Genomic DNA, 26,457 nt, shown 5'->3' on the forward strand with positions numbered 1-26,457 from the left:
ATGACCACTGAGCTCTGTAATTAAATGGCAAACAGGTTAATTGCAGGGACAGACAGGAGAACAGAGTTAGCAGATCAAAAGGAATCAGCTGCATGATGTTGTATTAATTCAGCTAGCACAGTACATCTAGGAGAAAGAGGAGAGTCATTACCAAAGGAGTTTCATAAATGTGCAATAATTTCAAGACCAGTTTTGGCAAAGGACCTATTTTGAGATTAGGTTTTATGCTCTTTAAAACTGGCAGCCGATTAAACTGTCTAGAACCAGGCAAGGGGCAGGCAGACGTTGGTGCAAATCTCCAGATAGATCTGTCAATGTCCCAATCCAAACTACTTCCACCTGTGTTTATTTTTGTTAAATTGCAGTAATGGCAGTTTTGAGGAAGCAAAACTGCTTTCTAGCATGAAAGGTTAATGTGTAAGCTCAACCCACCACATCAGTTTGCCTCAGCAGATCATTGTTTTTCTACAGCTCACTGGATTTGATCAGCATTTGGTGAGAAGGGGAGTAGACTTTACTTAATGATTGTTCCTCAAAGGATTTATAATCTTTATTGCTTGCTGTGTTGTTCATCGTATAGGCCTTGATTCAGCAAAGCACATGCTTAAGAGCTTTGCTGAATGAGGATCACAGTATATGCAATACATATAGCAGTATGAACATTATACACACACAAAAAACCCCAACAACTATCAAAACAATACTGCTCACACAATTCTCTCCCTGAGCAGAGGATGAGAGAGAGAACAAACCACATGACAGATGTTAGTCTTGTTGCTGCATGACCTATTGGAAAGTGCTCAGATACAATAGTGATGAAAGTGGTATAAGAACCTATATAGAACAATAATACAGTGAAAATATAACACAAATTATACAGTGTATGCAAGGCAAGATGGGTAATGTTCTGCCATGGAGATGAAAATAGAGTATAAGAAGTTGCACAGATAATTTGCAGGTGTGATTCAAATAATGTCCAACTTGTCAGTCACTGGAGAGCTTGGATTGCTTATACACCTCTACCTCGATATAACGCTGTCCTCGGGAGCCAAAAAATCTTACCGAGTTATAGGTGAAACTGTGTTATATCGAACTTGCTTTGATCCGCCGGAGTGCACAGCCCCGCCCCCCAGGAGCACTGCTTTACCGCGTTATATCAGAATTCATGTTATTTCGGATCACGTTATATTGGGGTCAAGGTGTAATATCATTTCTTGATGATACTTTCAGTAAGCTACTTTGCCCAACCTTTCAAGTAACACAACAGTAGTGTGTTTTCAGATGTATGTAACCACCAGATATTTTTTGTAATTAGATTTTAGAATGTAGTAAGCATGATGACACTATTAGTAATGGCCTTTAATCAGATGTCTGAAATCTAGATTGAAAAATGGAAAGGTGTTTGATGGGGGCATTGCATTCTTCAGTATATATACAGCCATTGAATCTTAGGTCTTTTGCTTTATTGCCTTAAAAAGGCTAAATATGTAGTATATACATTTCTGTTTGTGCTACTGAACTCGTCCTGTCCTCACTTCTGTTGGTTTTTTTCCCCAGGATTATTTCCAGCAGTGCTGAACCTGGCAGTCAATGCTATCATCACAACCAATGCTACCTGTGGAGAAAAAGGCTCTGAAATGTATTGCAAACTAGTTGAACATGTACCTGGACAACCAGCAAGAAACCCCCCACAGTGTCGTATTTGTGACCAGAACAGTAGGATTCCACATCGTATGTATGCGATTTTGTTATGTTAATAGACATGCTCTTCAGAAAATATTTCTATGGGAGTTTTGTCTAGGATCATTCGTATTCAGGGACTTCGTGACCAAATGACTGGCAATGGATGGGGGCGGGGGAGGGCGGAGAAGGAAGAATAAACTCTAGCTCATTGGCTTGATTACGTTGGAAAATTCCTCTTGTTATGAGTAAAACAAATTTTTCGTCCCTTGGCTAGCTTTGCAAAATTCTTACCTGTAAATTAAATTAAACTCATTGGGTCAAAGAATGCTTAATGTTCAGCAACTAAATCCAATATTAGAGTCTCTGAAGCTCTCACTGAGTTCATATGGATTTGTGATTGCTCGACATACATGAAAATCAGGCCATTTTTAAGGTACCTAAATATGGGATTAGGTCCTTAATTTTAATCTGAAAATTCTGAGCTTTTTGAATAATTTACAAAATCTTAATTTGGGGTTAAGGCCAATTTTATTTATCTTAAGCCTGTTCTGTGATTTCCCCCACCTCCACCCCTTCTCAGCTTGATGTTAATTCTGATTTCACTGACTAAAAAGCCCCCAAACCACTGAGTTTTTTTTAACACCAGCCGCAGGGTAAAATCAGTTTTCAAGCATTAATTTATTATCAGGTACAAGGAGAGTTTTGTGCCTTCTACACGGGAAGTGCATATGAGGAAGACTAGAACCTAGGTAGAGCTGTATGGTAGTATTCACATATTTTCACCTGCCCTTTCAGTGACGGAGGTGATCAGTGTATTAGCAGCTATTCTCCATGGTAATTCTGAAGAATTTCCTGTATGATTAAAATCACCTCCTCCATTTTGGGAAGAGCCAAATATGTTAATAATAATAAAAATACATAATCTGTGATAATTCACACGGCAAACCAAACACACAGTGTGAGGAATAGATTTTGGGTTGCCACATCCCTGTGCCCTGCACCAATCACTAGACAGCACTGTCTCATTTATATATATAAAAACACACAAGTGCTATAGGTCTGTGTGTCTTTCCCTCTTATTAACCTGCAACTGTCTGGTTTTAGAATGCCTGGTCTTTCATAGCCAACCACATCTCAGTTTAAGGTTTTCATAGTGTTAATCTGGCACTGTGAAGAGCCTTATTTAAACAGAGATGACTCATTAATCAGAAGTACTTGTGGCACCTTAGAGACTAACAAATTTATTTGAGCATAAGCTTTCGTGGGCCACAGCCCACTTCTTCGTATGCATAGAATGGAACATATATTGAGGAGATATATATACACATACAGAGAGCATGAAAAGGTGGGAGTTGTCTTACCAACTCTGAGAGGCCAATTAAGTAAGAGAAAAAAACGTTTGAAGTGATAATCAAGATAGCCCAGTACAGTTTGATAAGAAGTGTGAGAATACTTACAAGGGGAGATAGATTCAATGTTTGTAATGGCTCAGACATTCCCACTCCCTATTCAAGCCTAAGTTGATTGTATCTAGTTTGCATATCAATTCCAGCTCAGCAGTTTCTCGTTGGAGTCTGTTTTTGAAGCTTTTCTGTTGCAAAATTGCCACCCGCGGGTCTGTCATTGAATGACCAGACAGGTTAAAGTGTTCTCCTACTGGTTTTTGAGTGTTATGATTCCTGATGTCAGATTTGTGTCCATTAATTCTTTTGTGTAGAGACTGTCCGGTTTGGCCAATGTACATGGCAGAGGGGCATTGCTGGCACATGATGGCATAGATCACATTGGTAGATGTGCAGGTGAACGAGCCCCTGATGGTATGGCTGATGTGATTAGGTCCTATGATGATGTCACTTGAATAGATATGTGGACAGAGTTGGCATCGGGCTTTGTTGCAAGGATAGGTTCCTGGGTCAGTGTTTTTGTTCAGTGATGTGTGGTTGCTGGTGAGTATTTGCTTCAGGTTGGGGGGTTGTCTGTAAGCAGGACAGGTCTGTCTCCCAAGCTCTGTGAGAGTGAGGGATCATCTTTCAGGATAGGTTGTAGATCTTTGATGATGCGCTGGAGAGGTTTTAGTTGGGGGCTGAAGGTGACAGCTAGTGGTGTTCTGTTATTTTCTTTGTTGGGCCTGTCTTGTAGGAGGTGACTTCTGGGTATTCGTCTGTCTCTGTCAATCTGTTTTTTCACTTCAGCAGGTGGGTATTGTAGTTTTAAGAATGCTTGATAGAGATCGTGTAGGTGCTTGTCTCTGTCTGAGGGATTGGAGCAAATGCGGTTGTATCTTAGAGCTTGGCTGTAGACAATGGATCGTGTGGTGTGTCCTGGATGGAAGCTGGAGGCACGTAGGTAAGTATAGCGGTCAGTAGGTTTCCGGTATAGGGTGGTATTTATGTGACCATCGCTTATTAACACAGTAGTGTCCAGGAAATGGACCGCTTGTGTGGATTGATCTAGGCTGAGGTTGGTGGTGGGATGGAAATTATTGAAATCATGGTGGAATTCCTCAAGGGCTTCTTTTCCATGGGTCCAGATGATGAAGAAGTCATCAATGTAGCGCAAGTAGAGTAGGGGCGTTAGGGGACGAGAGCTAAGGAAGCGTTGTTCTAAGTCAGCCATAAAAATGTTGGCATACTGTGGGGCCATGCGGGTACCCATAGCAGTGCCGCTGACTTGAAGGTATATATTGTCCCCAAATGTGAAATAGTTGTGAGTGAGGACAAAGTCACCAAGTTCAGCCACCAGGTTAGCTGTGACATTATCGGGGATACTGTTCCTGATAGCTTGTAGTCCATCTTTGTGTGGAATATTGGTGTAGAGGGCTTCTACATCCATAGTGGCCAGGATGGTGTTTTCTGGAAGATCACCGATGGATTGTAGTTTCCTCAGGAAGTCAGTGGTGTCTCGAAGATAGCTGGGAGTGCTGGTAGCGTAGGGCCTGAGGAGAGAGTCCACATAGCCAGACAATCCTGATGTTAGGGTGCCAATGCCTGAGATGATGGGGCGTCCAGGATTTCCAGGTTTATGGATCTTGGGTAGCAAATAGAATACCCCTGGTCGGGGTTCTAGGCATGTGTCTGTACAGATTTGTTCCTGTGCTTTGTCAGGGAGTTTTTTCAGCAGATGGTGTAGTTTCTTTAAGTAATCCTCAGTGGGATCAGAGGATAATGGCCTGTAGAATGTGGTGTTAGAGAGCTTTCTAGCAGCCTCTTGGTCATATTCCAATTTATTCATGATGACGACAGCACCTCCTTTGTCAGCCTTTTTGATTATGATGTCAGAGTTGTTTCTGAGGCTGTAGATGGTGTTGTGTTCAGCATGGCTGAGGTTATGGGGCAAGTGATGTTGCTTTTCCACAATTTCAGCCTTTGCACGTTGACGGAAGCAATCTATGTAGAGGTCCAGTCTGTTGTTTCGACCGTCCGGAGGAGTCTTACTTAATTGGCCTCTCAGAGTTGGTAAGACAACTCCCACCTTTTCATGTGTATGTGTATATATATCTCCTCAATATATGTTCCATTCTATGTATCCAAAGAAGTGGGCTGTAGCCCACGAAAGCTTATGCTCAAATAAATTTGTTAGTCTCTAAGGTGCCACAAGTACTCCTGTTCTTTTTGCAGATACAGACTAACACGGCTGCTACTCTGAAACCTGTCATTAATCAGAGTACCATGTAATGTAACCAGACTTTAAGTGATCCCCTTGGAATCTGTGAGTCTGGTGTGCCTCCCCTTAATTACTGTAGAAGGAAATGAACACAGACTCCCTGGTTAATCGCATGTGAGCCCAAATTAAAGGGAACAGTGGGATGAGCTTACTTTAGGTGTGATTCCCCTTATCATAATAATAAAATATGGAGATATACCTATCTCATAGAACTGGAAGGGACCCTGAAAGGTCATCGAGTCCAGGCCCCTGCCTTCACTAGCAGGACCAAGTACTGATTTTGCCTCAGATCCCTAAGTGGCCCCCTTAAGGATTAAACTCACAATTCTGGGTTTAGCAGGCCAATGCTCAAACCACTGAGCGATCCCTCCCCCCGTCAGTCAGGTTAGTCCTTGGAGTAGCTTTTCAGTCCTGTCCCTTTTGCAAATGTTATATTATTTTCTTTCTCACGTTAAATAGGGAAAACATGCCAGCAATTAATAAATGTTTTCAAATTAATTATGATTAAACTTTCATAATGGGGATTACAGTTAATTGTTGATTAATCTTCCAACCCTACTTTTCAGGACTAAATCTCATATCAGTTTGGCTGGAGGAGACTGATATCAAAATTTCCAATTAGACAACTTCTGTCACAATCACCTAGGAGCCCTGAGTTGAATTTACAGATGATTTTTGCAAGCACACATTTTAAGACAGGAGCTGTAATGATGATCAGAGTTATCTTTGACAATGCCTAGAGCATTGGCTTTTCTCTCTCTCGGTGTGTGTGTGTGTGTGTGTGTGTGTGTGTGTGTTAAATACAGAGATGATGCCAGTTGTCATGGTCCCTGGATAAGCTGCCCTGCTGAGGCCTTTTGTCCAGTCCTCTGCGTTTTGAGTGGCAGGCCTTGCCTCCACTTCTGTTTGGGATGCGGCTCTGTGGCATAACTACTCCCCAATTGGGTCTCTGTATTTCCCCCCTCCCCCCGCCCCAGGTAGCCTACCATAATACCTAGCAAGCCCAATGGACTTGTCACCTGCAAGTGCTCTTGTGGATAGCGGTAATATGCAGTGACATTTTTCAGGTTGTATTTTTATTGATTTTTGAGTATTTTGTAGATGTTCAAAAATTGGAGTTTATATTGTACATATACAATAGTATATACTGTAATGAATAATCTCTTTGTAATGTTGCCTTGTGCACTTTAATGTAGTGCTGTTTGAAACAGTACTACATTAAAGTGCAGTAGGGGAATCTTTAGTGCATACCAGCAGGGTCTGCATGCACAACAGATTACTGCACAATTAATTAATGCACAACAGATTACTGCACTTTAGAAATCACACCCTATAGAGCACATTACGCCTCCTTCTAGACAAGCCTTTAGATACTTAGTAACTGTTTCTGGAGTTTTTACAGTGTTTACTGAATAAACCCTGATTTAAAAAAAAAATTGTATTGGAGGTATTGATTGGTTAAAACCTAAAACCAGAAGCCCTACCTACTTTCTTGTTCCCCTTGAGGCCCTAGGTAGACATGACTTAGCCTTGATGTCCCCCATTCTCTTGGGGACCAAACTGTAGCCCGCTTACTGCAGCAAGCTAGCTCTCTCTCTCTGTCAGCTTTTGATCCCTCCCTTCTTGGCCTGAGCCAAATAGCTTTGTTGCCAGAGTGGGACTGAGCAGTCCCTCTTCATGGGTATAAACCTGACTCTTGTATTTGAGGGGAGGCTGTTGTTTTACACTCCCTGCCTGATTTCTATAACAACTCCCTCTGATCTAACTGTATATTCAGGCAAATATTTCCCAATTACCCACACCAATTATGCTTCCATTTGTACCACTAATATTATAACAAGCAAATGCTAGTGCTTACTGGTGCCACTGAATCATTTGATATTTAAATACACTTCTGGCATTTGCAGTTTTAAGGACTGACATCACCCCTCACTCCCACAAAACACTTTAATTGTTTCTTTAAATATGTTCAGACATTCTGGCTTTCATTAATGAGGCAGGATTCCTGTCCGCCACAGACAGCTGACGTGATACGAAACCACAAAAAAACAGACTTTCAATCTGCTTAGTTGACTTAAACAACAAATAAAAGGTGGTAAACTCTCCAGTTTGATTTAGTCCCCTAAGAATCTAAGAACAATAAATAACTTCTTTTTCTTCCCATTTTATATATCTAGCAATGTATTTTTAGGAAGTCATTCTAGGTGAAAAGGTAACATTTATCATGTGCTTGACACCACAAGAATAATACATTCTCTGACTGTGTATAATGTCTTCCATATCTAGTAGCTGGGGGAAGGAGACACATTATTTTTTAAATAACTTCTGATTTTTTCCCCTGCTTTGGATGTAGTCTTGCTCCCAGGTAAATCAGTGATTTCTGTGGGTGCAGGATCAGATCCTTTAGAATTGTGCGTAGGCTACCATCCTGTATGCACAAGAGCAGATCCTCCTGAAACACGGATAGACAAAAAATACTCTTTGCAATTACTGGGTGATATTTACCCAAATGCAGAGAATGCAAGTAAGACCCAATACCTTCTAAATACCATACCATAAATAGTTCAGAGGGTCTTGAGGAGAACCTTGAGGGGAGAGAGAGAGAGATGGAAACCTCTGTCATTTTAAGCAGTGGATTATAAAGCACTCAAATACATACAGTGATGGTTCTTGGATTAGCTCTGTGTAGAATAGAATAAAATTTCTTTCTGTATGAAAACTGCATGATTGCATATGACTTCCAAACACAAATACTAGCAAATGAACCACAGTACCTTCTCCTTCACCTGCCTGCCAAGTCCTAAATTCCTGGTTTGTGTTCATTACATTAGCTGATGATCTCACACTACCTGCCTGGAGATGCTGTTTTAGGTGGCTGTGGTCTCCTTGGAGGTTGCAAGGCAAACATTTAATATTAAACTTCCTTCAAAAGTAAAAGAAAAACAGATTATCAGTTATTTTGTTTTAATGTACTACTTTGTCTTTTTAAGTCTATACTTGTATTCTGTTACTGATTTGGGGTTTTAAAAAGTCTTTTTGATACTTATTTCTTAATAAAGCTTTGTGGTTCACCTTTAGAGCATGTTGCATACTGTGCCATAACACCAACAAACACATGGAAGTACTTTTATGTACAATATTATATTCATATCCTGTATTAACTAAATGCTACCACCAAACCACTGCTGACGATTCTAAAGATGTTTTTCTTTTACATATTGCCAATGGTCCAATAGAACGACACCCAATAACTAATGCAATTGATGGGAAGAACACTTGGTGGCAGAGTCCCAGTATCCAAAATGGGATAGAATATCATCATGTTACCATTACATTGGACCTTCGACAGGTACTGTTTGTTCTTTGTTTCTGCAAACCTTTCTCACTCACATAATTGCTGTCTCATTCGTCACTCCTTATTTTGTCAGTGATGCTTTTGGATCATAAAGATACTCCCAGCTTCATTATAACATGCTGAGTTATATGGACTATGCACAAAGTTATTCATTGTAGCATAATACATACGTGTTTTTTTTTTTTTTAGAAAATCAGATTTCAGGTTATTTGTTTTTAAGACATATTTTGAATTAGTCTAAATATGAAGTATTCAATGTTTGTTTCAGCTGTAGGTTTGGATCTTTAGAAATAAGTCTAATTAAAAATGGTATGTGTGGGGGCAACACATTTATTAAAGGTTTAATAGGTTTAAAATGCTGCATTTTTAACTACTAAAATAATAAAGCACTAAGAATGTCTTCAGCTTTGCTAAGGATAGGTGCACTTAAAGTTTTTTTTTTTTTTTTTTGTGGCTAACAAAGCCCTTAAATAAATTGCTTCTCGTTACTGAAAGCTTTGGAAGCTGTCAACTGGTTTTAAATTAAACCTGGGCTACTTGGAGAGTTAACAAGGCCTGTTGTATTTGCATAGACTCCGTCTACACTTACCTCCGGGTCCGACGGCCGGCAATCGATGTTCTGGGATCGATTTATCGCGTCTTGTCTAGACGCGATAAATCGATCCCGGATCAATCCCGGAAGTGCTCGCCGTCGACGCCGGTACTCCAGCTTGGCGAGAGGAGTACGCGGCATCGACTGGGGAGCCTGCCTGCAGCGTCTGGACCCGCGGTAAGTTCGGACTAAGGTACTTCGAATTCAGCTACGTTATTAACATAGCTGAATTTGCGTACCTTAGTCCGAAGTGGGGGGGTAGTGTGGACCAGGCCTCAGGTTTCATGTTGCATCTTCTGCCAATCATCTCTGTCTCTTTCTATGGTATTCTTGACAGCTGTAGTTTTCTGGAATACCGTTATTTGACGGTATTTGCTGGATTATGCCAGACATGCAAGCAAAAGGATTTTGGGTGCTGGAGGAAAAGTAGTTTTATTTGTATTGTGCTAATGCAAATACAGAATAACTATCCGTCACCAGAAATACACATCATGCTATTAGACTCATCATCCTGCTACTCAATATCATAGAAATTAAAGATGGACTAGATAATCTAATAGGCTTTGACCTTATCCCCAAGACAATGGAATATTGTCACCAGGTCCCCTCAAAGTCCCCTCTTTTCTGTGGTCTATAGGCTTGTCCCATATACCAAGATGACTTATGGGATGGGCTAATGTGAGGAAAATGCAGTTCTTTTTTCCTTTGTAAAAGCAAAGGGGAATGTCCCCATCTCTCCCTGGCTTGGGTACGTAGCACAACCCTCACAACTCTCCCTTCTCTGTAGCTAAGTGTGCAGAGATCCTCCTACAACCTCCTGATTCAATCTACTTTAATCCCTGGATAGGATTTCTTGGTTTATGGCTTTCATCCAGAATCTGAGTGTTGCATATCCTCAATTATTACTTCTCAGAAGGACCATTAACCTCTCCCCAGGATTACAGGACTGTAGCTGATTATCCCAGAAAGAGTCAATGGTCCAAAAGAGTCTTGAATAAAACACAGTTTATTAGAAAATAAAATTAAATCAAATGTAAGTGTACAAGAAAACATATCTAGGAATAGGAGTCCCTAGCCTTGTCTAGTTTGGGCCTCACCCTTGAAGTTAATCAAAATCCATCAAAAATATGATGCTTAATTTTCTAGAATTCTTTCTTTCATTTCCTCAGAACAGACAAACCACCATCTAGATACATGGTGGTAAAAATGCCTGTGGTTGTTTTATATTAACTTTCCCTCTGGTGGTGCTGCAATGGTCAGAGAATTTGAGAAAATGGATTTGCAGACATGGTCCCTTGCTCCTGTTATACCTTGGAGATGCTCTGAAGTTCAGATGTGAGTCCCTTTCATTGTTAGCATTCTAACCCTGGAACCACCTTTGTCATTACTGTGACGTTGCACTCCATATGATTTTATGAAAATATGCTAATGAGTGTGAATATAATGTAACTGGAATATGCTTCATGCGAAAGGTCTCTTGTAAGGTATCATTACAACGCTTATAATCTACTGAGTGTGTTCATCCTATTTGTATGAATGTATCATTCTTGTATTTGAAACTAGAAATATGAAATATAACTCTGAGGTCCTATTGTAATTATGCAAAGTGTGGGCCATTAATGGTGGTTTGGAATCTTGATGGCTTCCATTAAGCAGGACAATTGACTGTAGATGGCTCTGTTTACTTGCAAGCCTTCCTGTGCGTTAGGCCAGGAAAAATGAAGGCTTGGGGTCTTATAGGACATGTGACCATGTCACCTAGTACTGGAATCCATCTTAAACCTGGTGCTTTTCCATTTAGAAAGAGGGGTGGGGACCGAGAAACAAAAGATTCCCGCCTTGTGCCAAAGGTATATAAGGGGGTGGAACAGAACAAAGGGGGCTGCAGTCATGAGAAATCCCCTAGCTACCACCTGAGCTGCAACAAGGACTGTACCAGGGGAAAGGATTGGGCCCAGACTAGAAAGGAGTCTAGTCTGTGAAAGAAGCTTATTGGAACATCTCAGAGGGTGAGATTTTATCTGTAATCAGTTTTTTAATGTATTAGGCTTAGACTTGCATGTTTCGTTTTATTTTTCTTGGTAACTTACTTTGTTCTGTCTGTTATTACTTGGAATTACTTAAATCCTACTTTTTATATTTAATAAAATCATGTTTGCTTATTAATTGACCCAGAGTAAGTGATTAATACCTGGGGGAGCAAACAGCTGTGCATATCTCTCCATCAGTGTTATAGAGGGCAGACAGTTTGAGTTTACCCTGTATAAGCTTTATACAGAGTAAAACGGATTTATTTGGGGTTTGGATCTCATTGGGAACTGGGTATCTGGGTGATGGAGACAGGAACACTTCTTAAGCTGTTTTCAGTTAAGTCTGCAGCTTTTGGGGGACGTGGTTCAGACCTGGGTCTGTGTTTGCAGCAGGCTAGCGTGTCTGGCTCAACAAGGCAGAGTTCAGAAGTCCCAAGATGGCAGGGAAAACAGGCTCAGAGGTAGTCTCAGTACATCAGGTGGCAGTCCAAAGGGAGTCTCTGTGACCCAACCCGTCACAATTACTATATTGAAAATGAGGTTGCTCCGGTCACTGACCTACGTCATTGTCGCATATCCCTGGCCCAGTGTCTAATGAATATTTTTATTGTATCCAATAAGATATTTGTTTTTTGCTGGAACAGGTTTGATTTTAGTCTTCTGCCCTTTAAAAATGTTCCTTTGACCTTACAGGTACTATTACCTGCCTTCTCCCTACATATTGATTTTCTCTCTTGCTGGCTCGGATCCATTAACATGCAAATAGCTCTCATGCATCAGAAATAAATTAGCATCCTTACCCTTCACCATTCACCCCCGCCCCCCAAGACATTCCTTCTCTGATTGTTAGATAGTAGGATGGTTTCATTCAACTACAGTTTTAAGAATAAGGCTCCCCTATCTGCCAATAATTCCTTTATGTCAATCCCAGCCTCATAAATTATTCCATCCCCTTTAGTGCTGGTATCCAAACTGTGACAGGGAAAAACCAAGAAGAGCTTTCTTTAATTCTATGTTTTGCTTACATAAAAAGGGCTGTGGTGACTATAGAGTTACAGTGCCTATACTGAAATGTACATGAGGTGGTGGTTTGACTGTATTTCAGGAATTTCTGCAGATACCAATAGCATATTACAATTAGCACACTGTGACTGCTATATTAGGGTATGTCTACACTACGAGAGTAGTTCGATTTTACTTAAATCGAATATGTGGAATCGATATTGCAAAGTCGAATGTGTGTGTCCACACTAAGGACAGTAATTCAACTTTGTGAGTCCACACTAACGGGGCAAGCATCGACATTGGAACCGGTGCACTGTGGGCAGCTATCCCACAGTTCCCGCAGTCCCCGCTGCCCATTGGAATTCTGGGTCGAGCCCCCAATGCCTTCTGGGGAAAAAAATGTGTCGAGGGTGGTTTTGGGTAACTGTCGTCATCCAACCGTCACTCCCGCCCTCCCTCCCTGAAAGCGCCGGCGGGAAATCAGTTCGTGCACTTTTCTGGTCAGTGACAGCGCGGACGCCACAGCACTGCGAGCATGGAGCCCGCTACGACCATCGCTGCAGTTGTGGCCGTTGTCAACGCCTCGCAGCTTACCATCCACCTTTCCCAGAGGCAGATGCAGATAAATCAGGCGAGGAGGCTACGGCACCGCGGTGAGGGCCTGAAGTCTGAGAGTAGCACAGACCTGTCAGAAAGCACGGAACCCAGCGCCGAGGACATCACGGTGGCAATGGGTCATGTGGATGTTGTGGAACGGCGATTCTGGGCCCGGGAAACAAGCACGGACTGGTGGGACCACATAGTGCTGCAGGTCTGGGATGAATCCCAGTGGCTGCGAAACTTTCGCATGCGGAAGGGGACTTTCCTTGAACTTTGTGAGTTGCTGTCCCCTGCCCTGAAGCGCAATGACACCCGGATGCGAGCAGCCCTGACTGTCCAGAAGCGAGTGGCCATAGCCCTCTGGAAGCTTGCAACGCCAGACAGCTACCGGTCAGTCGCGAACCACTTTGGCGTGGGCAAATCTACCGTGGGGGTTGTTGTGATGCAAGTAGCCAAAGCAATCGTTGAGCTACTGCTCTCAAAGGTAGTGACCCTGGGAAACGCGCAGGCCATCATAGATGGCTTCGCCGCGATGGGATTCCCAAACTGCGGTGGGGCTATAGATGGAACTCACATCCCTATCCTGGGACCGGACCACCAGGCCAGCCAGTACATCAACCGAAAGGGCTACTTTTCAATGGTGCTGCAAGCACTGGTGGACCATAGGGGACGTTTTACAAACATCAACGTCGGATGGCCGGTCAAGGTTCATGACGCTCGTGTTTTCAGGAACTCAGGTCTGTTTAGACGGCTGCAGGAAGGTATTTACTTCCCGGACCACAAAATAACTCTTGGGGATGTGGAGATGCCTATAGTCATGCTCGGGGACCCAGCCTACCCGCTAATGCCCTGGCTCATGAAGCCCTATACTGGTGCCCTGGACACTGAAAAAGCACTCTTCAACTACCGGCTGAGCAAGTGCAGAATGGTGGTGGAGTGTGCTTTTGGACGTCTCAAGGGGAGATGGAGAAGCTTACTGACTCGCTGTGATCTCAGCGAAACCAATATCCCCATTGTTATTGCAGCTTGCTGTGTGCTCCACAATCTCTGTGAGAGCAAGGGGGAGACCTTTATGGCGGGGTGGGAGGTTGAGGCAAGTAGCCTGGCTTCTGATTACGCCCAGCCAGACAGCCGGGCGATTAGAAGAGCCCAGCGGGACGTGCTGTGCATCCGGGAGGCTTTGAAAGCTAGGTTCCTGAGTGAGCAGGGTAACCAGTGACTTTTCAGTTTGTGTACAGAGAAGCTGAACCTGCCCCCGTTTCTTTACCCACTAAATGTTCAGTATCCTCTCCAGTTACATACCCCGTGCTCCCCCTTCCAACACACGTTTAAAAATAAAATCACTTGAATTTTGTTAATGAACACCGTTTTCTTTATTACTGTTTTCATGGGAAAGTGTTGAACCTGGGACGCAGACTGTGGTGGGGAGCGGGTGTAGTGTAGTGATGCAAATGACGCTTCCAAACTCCAGGAATGACAGGCTCCGCATGGGTGGACTGGTGGTTTCAACGGACCCTGCCACCCCTCCTGTTCGGGACTCTGTGTGTGTGTGTGTGGGGGGGGGGGCTATGTGACTTTGTGGCAGGGGGAGGACGGTTACAGATCCCCTGCTGCGTGGCTCTGTGATCCAGGATAAGGACCGCTGCATAAAATCTGTAACTGCCCTCCCACGCCACAAAGTCACAGAGCACCCCCCACAGAACACTAAAACCACCTCCCAGACTGACCAGGGTAACTAGTGACTGCAATGTGTGTGTGCCCTGCTGCTGAACCTGCCCCCGCCTCTGTACCCTGGTAAAGGTGACTGTCCTGCCCAATTACCAACCCCCCTCCCCCCCTTCAGACAGACTCTCCTCTAAAGAACATGATGGAAACAGTAATTAACAGAAACGTATTTTTTATTAGCAACTACACATGAAACTGGGGGGTGAAACTGGGACGGGGGCTTGGGTGAGGCGGGAAGGAAAGGACTTGTCAAATTTTGGGGAATGAGAGCCTTCTAGTAGTAGAGCAGTCTGCAGGGGTGGAGTGAGAGTTTTCATGGACTCTGCCGCCCCTCCTTCTTTGGACTTTGGGTGAGGGGGGTATGGGACTTGGTGGCGGGGGAGGGCGGTTACAGATAGACTGCAGCGGGGCTCTGTCCTCCTGCCTCCGGTCCTGCAGAACATCCACAAGGCGCCAGAGCGTTTCCGTTTGCTCCCTCATAAGTCCAAGCAGCGTTTGAGTCGCCTGCTGGTCTTCCTGCCGCCACCTCTCCTCCCGTTCCATGTGTGAACGGTGCATTTGGGACAAGTTCTCCCTCCACTGGGTCTGCTGTGCTGCCTGGGCTCGGGAGCAGCCCATAAATTCCGAGAACATGTCCTCCCGTGTCCTCTTCTTCCTACGCCTAATCTGCGCTAGCCTCTGGGAGTGTGATGCCAGGCTACGTTGGGAGACAGTCGCAGCTGTGGGAATGGGAAAAAGGGAGTGAATTCCTCAGAAAGATAAATTTAGTTGTGAACAAAGAACATAGTCTTTCTCTGTGAACAAGACCATGCACAGCACCTATCACATGCGCACTCAGGACAAGGTCGAATTTTTGGCCTTCGCATTCAGTGCCTGGGGTCTTGCAGTGCAGATCTGACAAGCGGGGCAGGACAGCGGAATTTGGGTAGCAGGCTGACATGGTAAGCCGTAGACTTTTGGCTGCTTAAAACTTTAATAGTTGCACTGGCCTCCTTTCACATTGAAAGCAATGCCAGTCCCTGCTGTCAGCAATCCGGCAAGCATGAACTCTGCCCCTGTCCCACCCCCTCGCGGCTGTCCCAGGGAAAGATCCCTGTATGCTGCCCCTCTCCCGCCTCCACCACATGGCTGTAAACCGCTGGTTACAGTTCTGTAAAGGAACGTGCAAGCAGTCCCAATACTAACATTCCCCTACCTAATTCAAAGCAGGTCACCATGAGCGACATCACCCTGATGAGGATCTCAGACACGGAAAAAGAAATAATGCTTCAGGAAAGCCTGCAAAGACCAGGGCCGTATGCCGCCATGCTCTGCAGGGCAATGATCCCGGAGTACTTGCTTGTCTCCTGGCGCGGAAATGTCTGCTATTATGGAGGACCCAATAAGGCCGCTCTCCCCAGGAACCTGATGCAAAGGCTTTCCAATTACCTCCAGGAGAGCTTCGTGGAGATGTCCATTGAGGATTTCAGCTCTATCCCCGGACATATAGACCGCATTTTACTGTAGCTGCACTGGCAGGGACTAAACAGTAGAGCGGCTTGGGCAGAACAATCATGCTAAACCGGACATTGTTAGATTTTTTTTCAATAGTTGCACTGCCCAGGACTGAAACGTTAAGCGCCTAGGGCAAACTAATCATGAGAAACCCATTGTTGTTATTGTTAATATTCCTGTTCTGTTAAAAATAAATGTTTAGATGTTTAAAACACTTACTGGCTGATCCTTCCCCTGATTCTGTGTCTGGGTTAACGGCTGGGGACGGTTGGTAGGGGATCTCTGTAAGGGTGATGAAGAGATCCTGGCTGTCGGGGAAATCAGCGTTGTAAGCGCTGTCGACTGCCTCGTCCTCCTCATCTCCTTCCTCATCTTCCCCGTCCGCTAACATGTCCGAGGAAGCGGCCGTCGACAATATCCCATCCTCAGAGTCCACGGTCAGTGGTGGGGTAGTGGTGGCGGCCGCACCTAGGATGGAATGCAGTGCCTCGTAGAAACGGGATGTCTGGGGCTGGGATCCGGAGCGTCCGTTTGCCTCTTTGGTCTTCTGGTAGCCTTGTCTCAGCTCCTTGATTTTCACGCGGCACTGCGTTGCATCCCGGCTGTATCCTTTCTCTGCCATGGCTTTAGAGATCTTCTCGTAGATCTTTGCATTCCGTCTTTTGGAGCGCAGCTCGGAAAGCACGGACTCATCGCCCCACACAGCGATCAAATCCAAGACTTCCCGATCAGTCCATGCTGGGGCCCTCTTTCTATTCTGAGATTGCCCGGCCATCTCTGCTGGAGAGCTCTGCATCGTTGCCAGTGCTGCTGAGCTCGCCACGATGTCCAAACAGGAAATGAGATTCAAACTGGCCAGACAGGAAAAGGAATTCAAATTTTCCCGGGGCTTTTCCTGTGTGGCTGGTCAGAGCATCCGAGCTCGGACTGCTGTCCAGAGCGTCAACAGAGTGGTGCACTGTGGGATAGCTCCCGGAGCTATTAGCGTCGATTTCCATCCACACCTAGCCTAATTCGACATGGCCAAGTCGAATTTAGCGCTACTCCCCTCGTTGGGGAGGAGTACAGAAGTCGAATTTAAGAGACTTCTGTGTCAAACTAAATAGCTTCGTGGTGTGGACGGGTGCAGAGTTAATTCGATGTAACGGTGCTAAATTCGACATAAACTCCTAGTGTAGACCAGGCCTTAGTTTGCTTAAATAAAACATAAAGTGTGTGATAGTGTGAAAAGGGGAGATTGTACTGTTACCCCTAGCCCATGGTCGCTACACAATTCACTGTTCAAAGTATAGTCCAGGGAAAGTGCTTTAAGCGTAGACCAGTATCAGATGACTTCTCCTTCTGCACCAGCTCAACTGTGCAGTCGGTGCTTTGGAGGAGCAGAGTCAAGGATCTGCCCTTTCATTCCTATCCATCTTCACAGAAGTGGGGGAAGTTGTGAAGCCTGTGCTCTCCCCATGCTCTGGCTGGCAATGTGAGTAGTCCGTGCAGTTAAGGAGGCACCTTGTACCACTTACCACCTGGCATAGGCCAAGGGATAATTTTGCCCCCCAACAGTGGTGATATATATCAATATTCTCGGCTTTAAAATGTCAAATATATAGTTCTATACTATAAGAAGTGGTTTTCTTTGCACACAGAGCTGTAGGCTTTAATAGAGTATTCAGTAAAAAATGAGATGTCTATTCCAGCTGGGATCACCCACCGCAGTCACCATGAATGGATGAAGGTCACAAGATGCCTCTGAGGCATCATTTAAAAAAAAAGATTTTGCTCCTTATCTTTGTTGGCAAACATGAGATTCAATAATTGCCAGTGATTTTACTGATGTGTTCTTGCTGTAAGTACAAAAAATGTGTAACTTTTAAAAAACAGATTTGTCACATTATTTCTGCAAATAATGGACTGTAATTTGCAGGAACGCATTAGCAGTATGTTCTATTACTAATAATTATGACTATACATGGAGTGCTTTTAGCAAATTCTAATTTTATGAAGAAAAATTAGGAAAATAATTACTATTTCCTTCATTAAATAATTCCATACCTTTTGAGTGCAATTGTATTATTTTTCTATTATGACTGTACTGCATAATAAAGTAATTGTGCATCATAGTTAGTAATAACTAATGAGTTATTTGAATAGGTGACCCATCTAACTTAGAAGAAGCAGAAAGATTATAATTCATTAAAAAAAGGTAATTATATTCTTTTTGCATTAATTAAAGAAAAGGGGTAAAATATTTTTTAAAGGGCTTAAGACCTGGGAATTAAGCTCTTAATTCACTTAGGTACTGCTGAAAACTTTACTCATAATGCCTTGTGGTTGGAGTGTGTTCTAGGAATCAGGACTTCTGGATTCTGCCCATGACTTTGATACTAATTTTGGAGGGTAGCTTGGGATGGTCACATAACTTCTCTCTGTAAGAGTTTATCATTGGTACAACGGTGATTACATCATCATTTACCGCCTCACAAAAGTGTTTTTGAGGTATGATTCATATTTATAAAGCACGTTCAGATTCGTGGATGAAAAGCATTGTACATATACTGTATAAGATTTATTATTCTGTTACAATTAATAGCTGATCAAAAATATTCATTCAATGGAATTTGGTAAATGTAACTGTGCTTTGTGCAGACTGTTCATATGACAAGTTTACTTGAGGATTAAAAACACACTTACATTGGGCTGGCCAGGTAGTGTAGCAGGAGCAATTATGAATTTGATTTTAACAGGACCCTTTATTCCATGTAGTGGGAGCACCATATCTATGAATGTGCATCACCTAGGAACAGGGAGTGTTTTGCCTCCTGCATGTGGTTGTGTTAGACACTGGGTTTTAGCTTTGGGAGCAAGGGGTAGTTTTGCATACATCCTCATAATGCAGCAGAGGAGATTCTGATGCAATGAGATCAGTTCTAGCACAATGGAAAATATTCCTTTTAAAAAGGATTACACCCTTTCATGAAGGGCAGGGGTAGGAAGTGGGGAAAAATTGGAAATAAGTGGACTTTCATGGAGACCTGGAGTTGCAAGTTCTACTCCTGGTGATATTGATTCCCCTAAGTCCTCTAATGGTCAGAAGCTACTGTGAAAGATTAGTGGGGTTTCTATAGGGAAAACTGGCAAATCCACGGGGAAGCTGATAGGTGGTTGGAGGTGAGATGGTGATCCCTTCCAGTTCTGGTCCTGGAAAGGAAAAAACAAAAACAACATAATTTGAAATTATTAGAATTTCAAAATATTTCTTTCAAATTTGGTTTAAAAATGAGGTTGGGTCCCTAGTTAAGCTCCCCATCACCTTCGCTTTCCTACTTCTGAAGACTTCTGATAAACCTTCTGTTTTATTGTTCATGTTTTGAGTTGTATTTTAGCTGCTAGTGCCTTTAGAATGCAAGCTTTCAGAGGCAGGGACTCTGCTATCCAAATGGCACGTTTAGTGCTTTGAACAGTGCCAGATACACCATGTGGAGCTATATAAAAAATAGAATGGCTGGGAGCGAGAGGGAGACATATTACTTCATCTGAAGCAGTTCTCCCATCCCCAGTTATGAAATGCGTACAGCACTTTCATGGATGTATACTCTGAACTCCTTATTTCATGATTTGGTGTTGCCCAAACATCACTTTGAGGATTTTCATCTGGTTCATTATCTTTTATGAAGTGAACCAGTTGATTATCTTTTGGAACAGAACCAGTTGATTGCCCATGAATGAAACCACAGAAAATGAACTTCTGCCTTATTACTCAGCTTCTCCATAAACTTAATAGGAATAGTGTCACGAAGAAGAAAATTGCAAAAGGGAGAGTTATGTGTTCGGTTTTGTTTGGTTTATATACATGACATTGCAGAACTGGGACGCTACGTGCTGAAAGAGAGACATGATGGAACTAGACAACTGTGACAAGTTAAACTGAGAAAGGCTGGAACATGAAAACAACAGGATAGAACTCAGGCTAGTACTATAAAAACCTCAATATAGCAGTCGGTGGGAAAAGCTCCTTAAAGACACTGCTGTCAGGGGAAGGCAGGCTGAAATCAAAGCAAAATTTTCTGCAAAACAACCACCAAATAAGAAAAAAGTCATTATGGGGAGAGAGATGAATGGGAAAAAATCATTTAATCCTTTTTGATTACTACAGTTATGGAAAGGACAAAGTAAGACCAATAGAAATAGGTTATGATAATATCTTTAAGTAATTTTTCACAGCCGTATTATGGGTTCCACATATAAAAAATGGATGGTTTCATCATTTTGGTACAGTACTTTTTTTTACTTTCTGACTTTTGTAAAGTTTGAGCATTTAGGTTTGTATGCAATGGAGTTGTTTATGTATCTGCAGCTGTGTTTTAAAATATATCTGTAATATGGGCTATATATGAATTTGAACATTTGGGGCCAGATATAAACAGAGCTAAGAAAAAAATATGAATATCAGTGTTTTGTGAGTACCCAGCCTGATCAAAAAATATCAAAAGCCAAATTAGTATCAAGAGCCTATTGGTATTTATCAACCCCAGAGCTGTGTTCCAGGATGGCCTAATGTAGTAGTATTGCTGATTCATGCTTGAGAAAAAGAAACCTTCTGTGAAGGGGCCAAGCACACTCTCTCCTCCTTAACTTGTGTCCATCTAAGGTCTGACTGGCCCTAATGGCTGCTTGGGAAGAAGTTGCCTACAGCCACCAGGGCAGGATCCCCATAATGCACACCACAGAAGGGATCCTGGAGTGAGGTTCAGCTGTTCTTTAGAGCGCTTGGCCAACAGAAAGCAAAGAAAGTCACATGTTCATTAGAGATGTAGCTTAGGCTGAGACACCAGTTTTTTCAAACGTGGGTGCCTAAAATTGGGCACATAAACCCATATTTACATATCAAAATGAGGCCTGTTTTTCAGAGATGTTGAGGAGCTTCAGCTCCTGTTGAAGTTTGTGGGAGCAGTGGTCAAAGTCTTATTTAGGAAGTTGAGTGCCCAAACCTCAGTGCCTCAAATTAAGCTCCTAAATCTGTACTTAATTTTCTCAATAAACTTAGCCTCATTTTCAAAGATGCTGAGCACCTGCAAATCCCATTTGACTTTGCGATTTGTGGGTACTCAGTACAAATGAACATCAGTGGCCTTTTATTTATGTGCCTAAATAGGGATTTAGGATCATAACTTCAGGCACCCACGTTTGAAAATACTAGTCAAAGCTTCCCCCCCTAAAAAGTGTTTGAACAAGAAAGTTACAAACACACTGGAGTTGGAATATGTATGCAAGCTGAAAAACATAATGTTGTTTTTTCTGAAGAGCCACTGCTGAAGTTTTGAGTAAACGAGTCTAGGCCTTTCTGCTGTCCCATCTCTGTTCACAGCTGTATTCCGTAGGAACTGTGTGTACCATGGTGTAAATTAAGTGCCAGATGTTTGGAATTTATTAAACCAGTGTCTGTGTCCACTTATTTCTCTCCTAAAACAGGTACAACCCACTTTTTGAGTCCTAAATCTTAATGATTACACAAAAGTTGTGGCATTATTTTAGATTCTGAAAGTACATCTTTGCACTCTCAGTTCAGAGTCCCTCTAATTTAGTGGATCAAAGCCTCTTGTGTCGACCTGCCTCTCCTGGCTCAGATCACATGGTTGGGACTTGTTAAACTAATACTTTAGGGAGCAACATCAGAGTCTCTCTTCCAAAGTGACGTGTAACTTACAGTAGAGTAGTAGGAAATGTTACTCACACAATAGGGTTTCTATATTGTTGTTTATTATTTTGTTGCTGTAATTGAAAATGGCTATCTAAAGGGTGGTTGGTGAACCAGAACCTGTGTTGCCTCATAGCCATATTGCAATGACACTTGACACACCGTCGATATGGTCCACACTGTAGTAGGTAGAAACTAGTCCTATACATCTGTGTCAAACTTTGATCTTAACACTATGCTGTGAGCCATTTTCTTGCCTCCAAGGGAGGGGAGTAATTTTTTTCAGATGAAATTTTATGTGATGTAATAAACCACCTTTTCATATCTGAACTTCTGGCCTCAAAGATTAGGGTAAGGAGGCAGGGAATAAAGGATTGGTTTTGTTGTGTCCTAATCTTCATGCCATTGGTTTAGACTGGAGATGGTAGAAATTATATTAGTCAACTTTAATTCCACTGGGACTTTGTGTGTTAGGAATGTATTTACATCCATGCTTTTTACATACTTTTACTTAGATATCTGACCAATGGAAAAAAAATGCCAGATATCCCGGGCTTTAGATGCTTTTGACAAAAATCAAAGTACAGTTACATAAAAGATAAAGCCAGCAGCTTCCCTCCACCCCAAAAGCAGAGTGTAACCAAATAGGGATTAACTCAAATCCAAATTGTGCACCTCATTACCAACAAATGCCAGTCTCTATTATCCCTCTTCTACCCATATACTGGGATAAAGAGGGCAGTGTGCACTGAAAATCAACTGAGTAAGGCTTGGGACACAAGAAAGAGAGAGAGAACTAAGTTTGGAATATTGAAAGAGATCTAGCTCTGGAGGCCCTGGGAGATTCAGCCAGGGCCTGCAACTCTGAGATTGATTTTATATAGTTGTTTGTATTTTTCACAGTGTAGTAGAAGTAAATTAAGCCAACTATTTAAAATATTATAGTTTTTGAGAATTTGGAACATTTAAGATTCTTGCAAGGAAGCCCTTGATTCTTATATACATAAAAGTGCCTTTACGCCCGTCTGACGACGTAAAAGTTCTTGAAGTGAATGTGAATTACATTTGTTACCATCATACTTACTCCTACTTAAGACTCTCTTATTTTGCCAGAATGGTGAAAAAGGGGCCTAGAGTAAAAGAATGAGGACCTCATTTCTAACATCCAGCCAAATTTCACACACATGAGAAGCTTTTTTAAGCCGTTGAACTTTTGGATACTTATCAGAATTTAAGCTGAACTCTGATCCTTTTGAGTGTCGCTCATCACTACTTCAGGTTTTTACTTTGCTGGTACTAAGGGACATATACAAAGTAGTGATCTATAGTATGTGGCAGATTATATTTTCCTCCTGGGTTCTCAAGGACTCTTTCTCTGAAATATTTGCCTGCTGGAGCTGAAGTTATTTTATAATTGTGCTCATTGTTTCTGATCATTTAAAGCAATTCTGCCATCAGCTTCTGATAACAAATATGCTGAGGAAATATAATCATAAAACATATTTTTTAAAAACAAACAGAACTGTAGTAAGTGTTTTGACAACATAGTTAGCTTTTTAATCACTACCTGTGTAATGTGTATAGTATCTAGCATATCTCCTACCCTGTATTTTTTCCCTGCCTTTTCCTCTGTTTGTTTAAAATATGCTTTTACAAAATTCAAAATCATGTACAGACATTGCTGATAAATGTCAACCCCGGTAGAGTCCTGCCCTAGAACAATACAGTACTTATTATTTCCCCCACACTCCTACTCCTCAGACAAATGTCCAAGCAAATAGATTAACCTTTCACCAAGATTAACAAATGCAGGTTCTTCCATACCACCATGGGAAAGGAGTTCTATAGCAAAGGATTCTCCAAGAGAAACTCTTGTATTTTTAATGGCTGAATGCCTAAGACATGATTGTCAATAAAACCAGTCCAGTTGATCTCTGCTTTTGTGACAGAACATAAGAAAGACAGGCTTCTCTTGGATAGCCAGGAGTCAAAACATACATAGGGAAGCCATACCTTTCAGTTGCAACCTAAATTGGTTAGGAAGCAAATATATCCCTCCAAGAAGAGTTGTAATATCCTCTGTGTACAGAAAACACAGCTAACTTGTTAGGTAATTGGGTTGCCAATAAATCTCTATGCTCCCCAATCTCTTGAACTCATTACTGAGTCAGACTACACAATTTTTATTGCCTTGTGGTCTGGAAGATTTCTTACTAACTTGTTTTTCTCACCCCCACATCGGAACACATATTGGCAAAGATCAAAAATGCTTCAGAATTTTCAGAAAGAGAAACCCTTTCCGTTTCTTGATTCATTTTTTCCCCAGATGACAGAAGTATTGATTAATATTATTTTTCCTCCTTCCCATTCTGGCTGTTACTATAGTGGCATTTGCTTTTCTATCAATGGTCAGATAGTTTCAGGATATATGTCCTGGATACTGTGTTGTGCCTCTAAATCCCAGATGACTCACTGTGACCTAATGACAGGTTTCAGAGTAGCAGCCGTGTTAGTCTGTATCCGCAAAAATAACAGGAGTACTTGTGGCACCTTAGAGACTAACAAATTTATTAGAGCATAAGCTTTCGTGGGCTACAACCCACTTCACTCTATATGCATCCGAAGAAGTGGGTTGTAGCCCACGAAAGCTTATGCTCTAATAAATTTGTTAGTCTCTAAGGTGCCACAAGTACTCCTGTTATTTTTGTGACCTAATGCACGCCTGTATTCACATCCTGCACTCTATTGTAATAGTCTTTGTCAAAAATATGCCTTGTGAGGTATCATCTGAAAACTAATAACTCACTCATCAATAATATCATGGTAAAATATGTGTAGCAACATTATATGTAAAATTATGAACATGAGCTGAAATTATGACTGAAATGTGTTTGCCAATCAAATTTGACACCTGGCCAGAGGCATTAGCTTGTCCTTTGACTTCGAGGAATAGGTTTACCCTCTCCCCAGATTTGTCTGGTAATCACCTGTCAAGTGGCCATTCTTTGGCAACAGAGGGGAGCAGGAACAGATACAACTGCATTTTAACAAACCAACAAGATGGAATGTCTTTCATCACAAGACTCCACATCTCCGTCCTCACAATGGGAAGGAATTTTATCGAGGGTAACCTTCAGGAAAATGCATTTTAAAGGGTGACTGGACTATGAGGGGGAGGGATAGCTCAGTGGTTTGAGCATTGGTCAGCTAAACCCACAGTTGGGAGTTCAATCCTTGAAGGGGCAATTTGGGGCAAAAGTCTGTCTGGGGATTGGTCCTGCTTTGAGCAGGGGGTTGGACTAGATGACCTTCTGAGGTCCCTTCCAACCCTCATATTTTATGAAAGTCGGGTCAAAAACAACACAGGTATTCTATCTTTCTTGCTCTCTTGCAACTAAGAAGACAAAGGAACCAGCTTTTGGATTTTCGGAGGCATTCTGACATGAGAATTTGGTCAGCCCTGTTGCTGGAAACATGTGGTAAAGATTTTACCTTGAACCAAGTCTAGTTTGTTAAATTTTAGTTTCTAGAAAGAGTTTTATCTTTATTTTTCTGTCACCATTTCTTTAACACCTGTTATACTTGTACTCACTTAAAATGTAGCTCTTTGTCATTAAATAAACTTGTTTTATTCTTTAATCAAAACTAATCCAATATTGTGTTTAAACTGAACTGTTTGGGAAACTCCAGTTAAAGTAGCAAACTGTTGCATATTGACCCGTTATAGGGGCAATGAACCTATAATATCTGATCTGTATAGGAGAGGGCAGGACAGTGCAGAACACGTTTTGGGGAAAAATCCAGGACTGGAAGTGTATTGGGGTCACCCTGCAAGTGGTAACCAAGGCTGGTGGAAGCTAGAGTGTTGACTGGAGTGTTGCTGATAGGCTGAAGTAATACACAGAAACTTAGGGTATGACCTGCATGCTGTTTGGCTGTTTGTGACGGGGCTGAGGTTGGGAGCTCCAGCAGCAAAGCATTGCGAGGCACCAAAAGTTGCAGAACAGGTGGTGACACAATCCCTCATCGGTCTAGATTGCACCCCAGAATGTGACACACACACACACACACACACACACACACACACACACACACACACACACACACACACACACACACACACTGGTGCATTCCAAAATGATTATATTTATGACTGTGTTTTATTGGCAAGTCCTCTACTGAACAGAGTCCACAGAGAGTCTGAGAGACTGGTAGCATGACAGGTAGTAGAATCAGACGAATCTAAGTCTTGGACAGATTTTGCTCTTCTTGCTGAAATGTGTTATAACTGAGCAGTTGTCAGTGAATAAAAACCAAATCCTTAACAATTGATTTTTCTGGTATACTATATGGGAATGCTGATGGTCATAAAATATGGCAGTGGTACTATTACAGCAGCCATTTATCACAAAATCATTATTGAAATGTAGGATCCATGCTAAAGCTAAAAAGGAAATTTTAAGGGCAGCAAGATTCTGTGGTAGCTGTTGTCATAGGTGATGTGTATGGGGGGGGGGTATGTGGGGTCAAGTGCCCCTCCCCAGATTTCTACTTGGCCTGACGTAGGGGAGGGAGAGGAGCTCTGTCCTTCTCCCACTGCACCTGCCCCCCGGCACGCTCG

General features: G+C 42.4%; 1 protein-coding gene across 1 annotated transcript in view; it reads left to right on the top strand.

The window, feature by feature from the left end:
* Positions 1-972: 972 nt before the first annotated feature.
* The window catches only part of LAMA2 (laminin subunit alpha 2), a 344,610-nt gene continuing 319,125 nt past the window's right edge, over positions 973-26,457 (top strand). Inside the window, exons 1-3 of the mRNA XM_065401428.1 lie at positions 973-1,072; positions 1,558-1,731; positions 8,583-8,695. Of these exons, the coding sequence (XP_065257500.1) occupies positions 973-1,072; positions 1,558-1,731; positions 8,583-8,695 (387 nt within the window). The remainder of the gene's footprint in view (positions 1,073-1,557; positions 1,732-8,582; positions 8,696-26,457) is intronic.

This window comes from Emys orbicularis, chromosome 3 (genome assembly GCF_028017835.1).
Source record: "Emys orbicularis isolate rEmyOrb1 chromosome 3, rEmyOrb1.hap1, whole genome shotgun sequence".
NCBI classification, from domain to species: Eukaryota; Metazoa; Chordata; order Testudines; family Emydidae; genus Emys; species Emys orbicularis.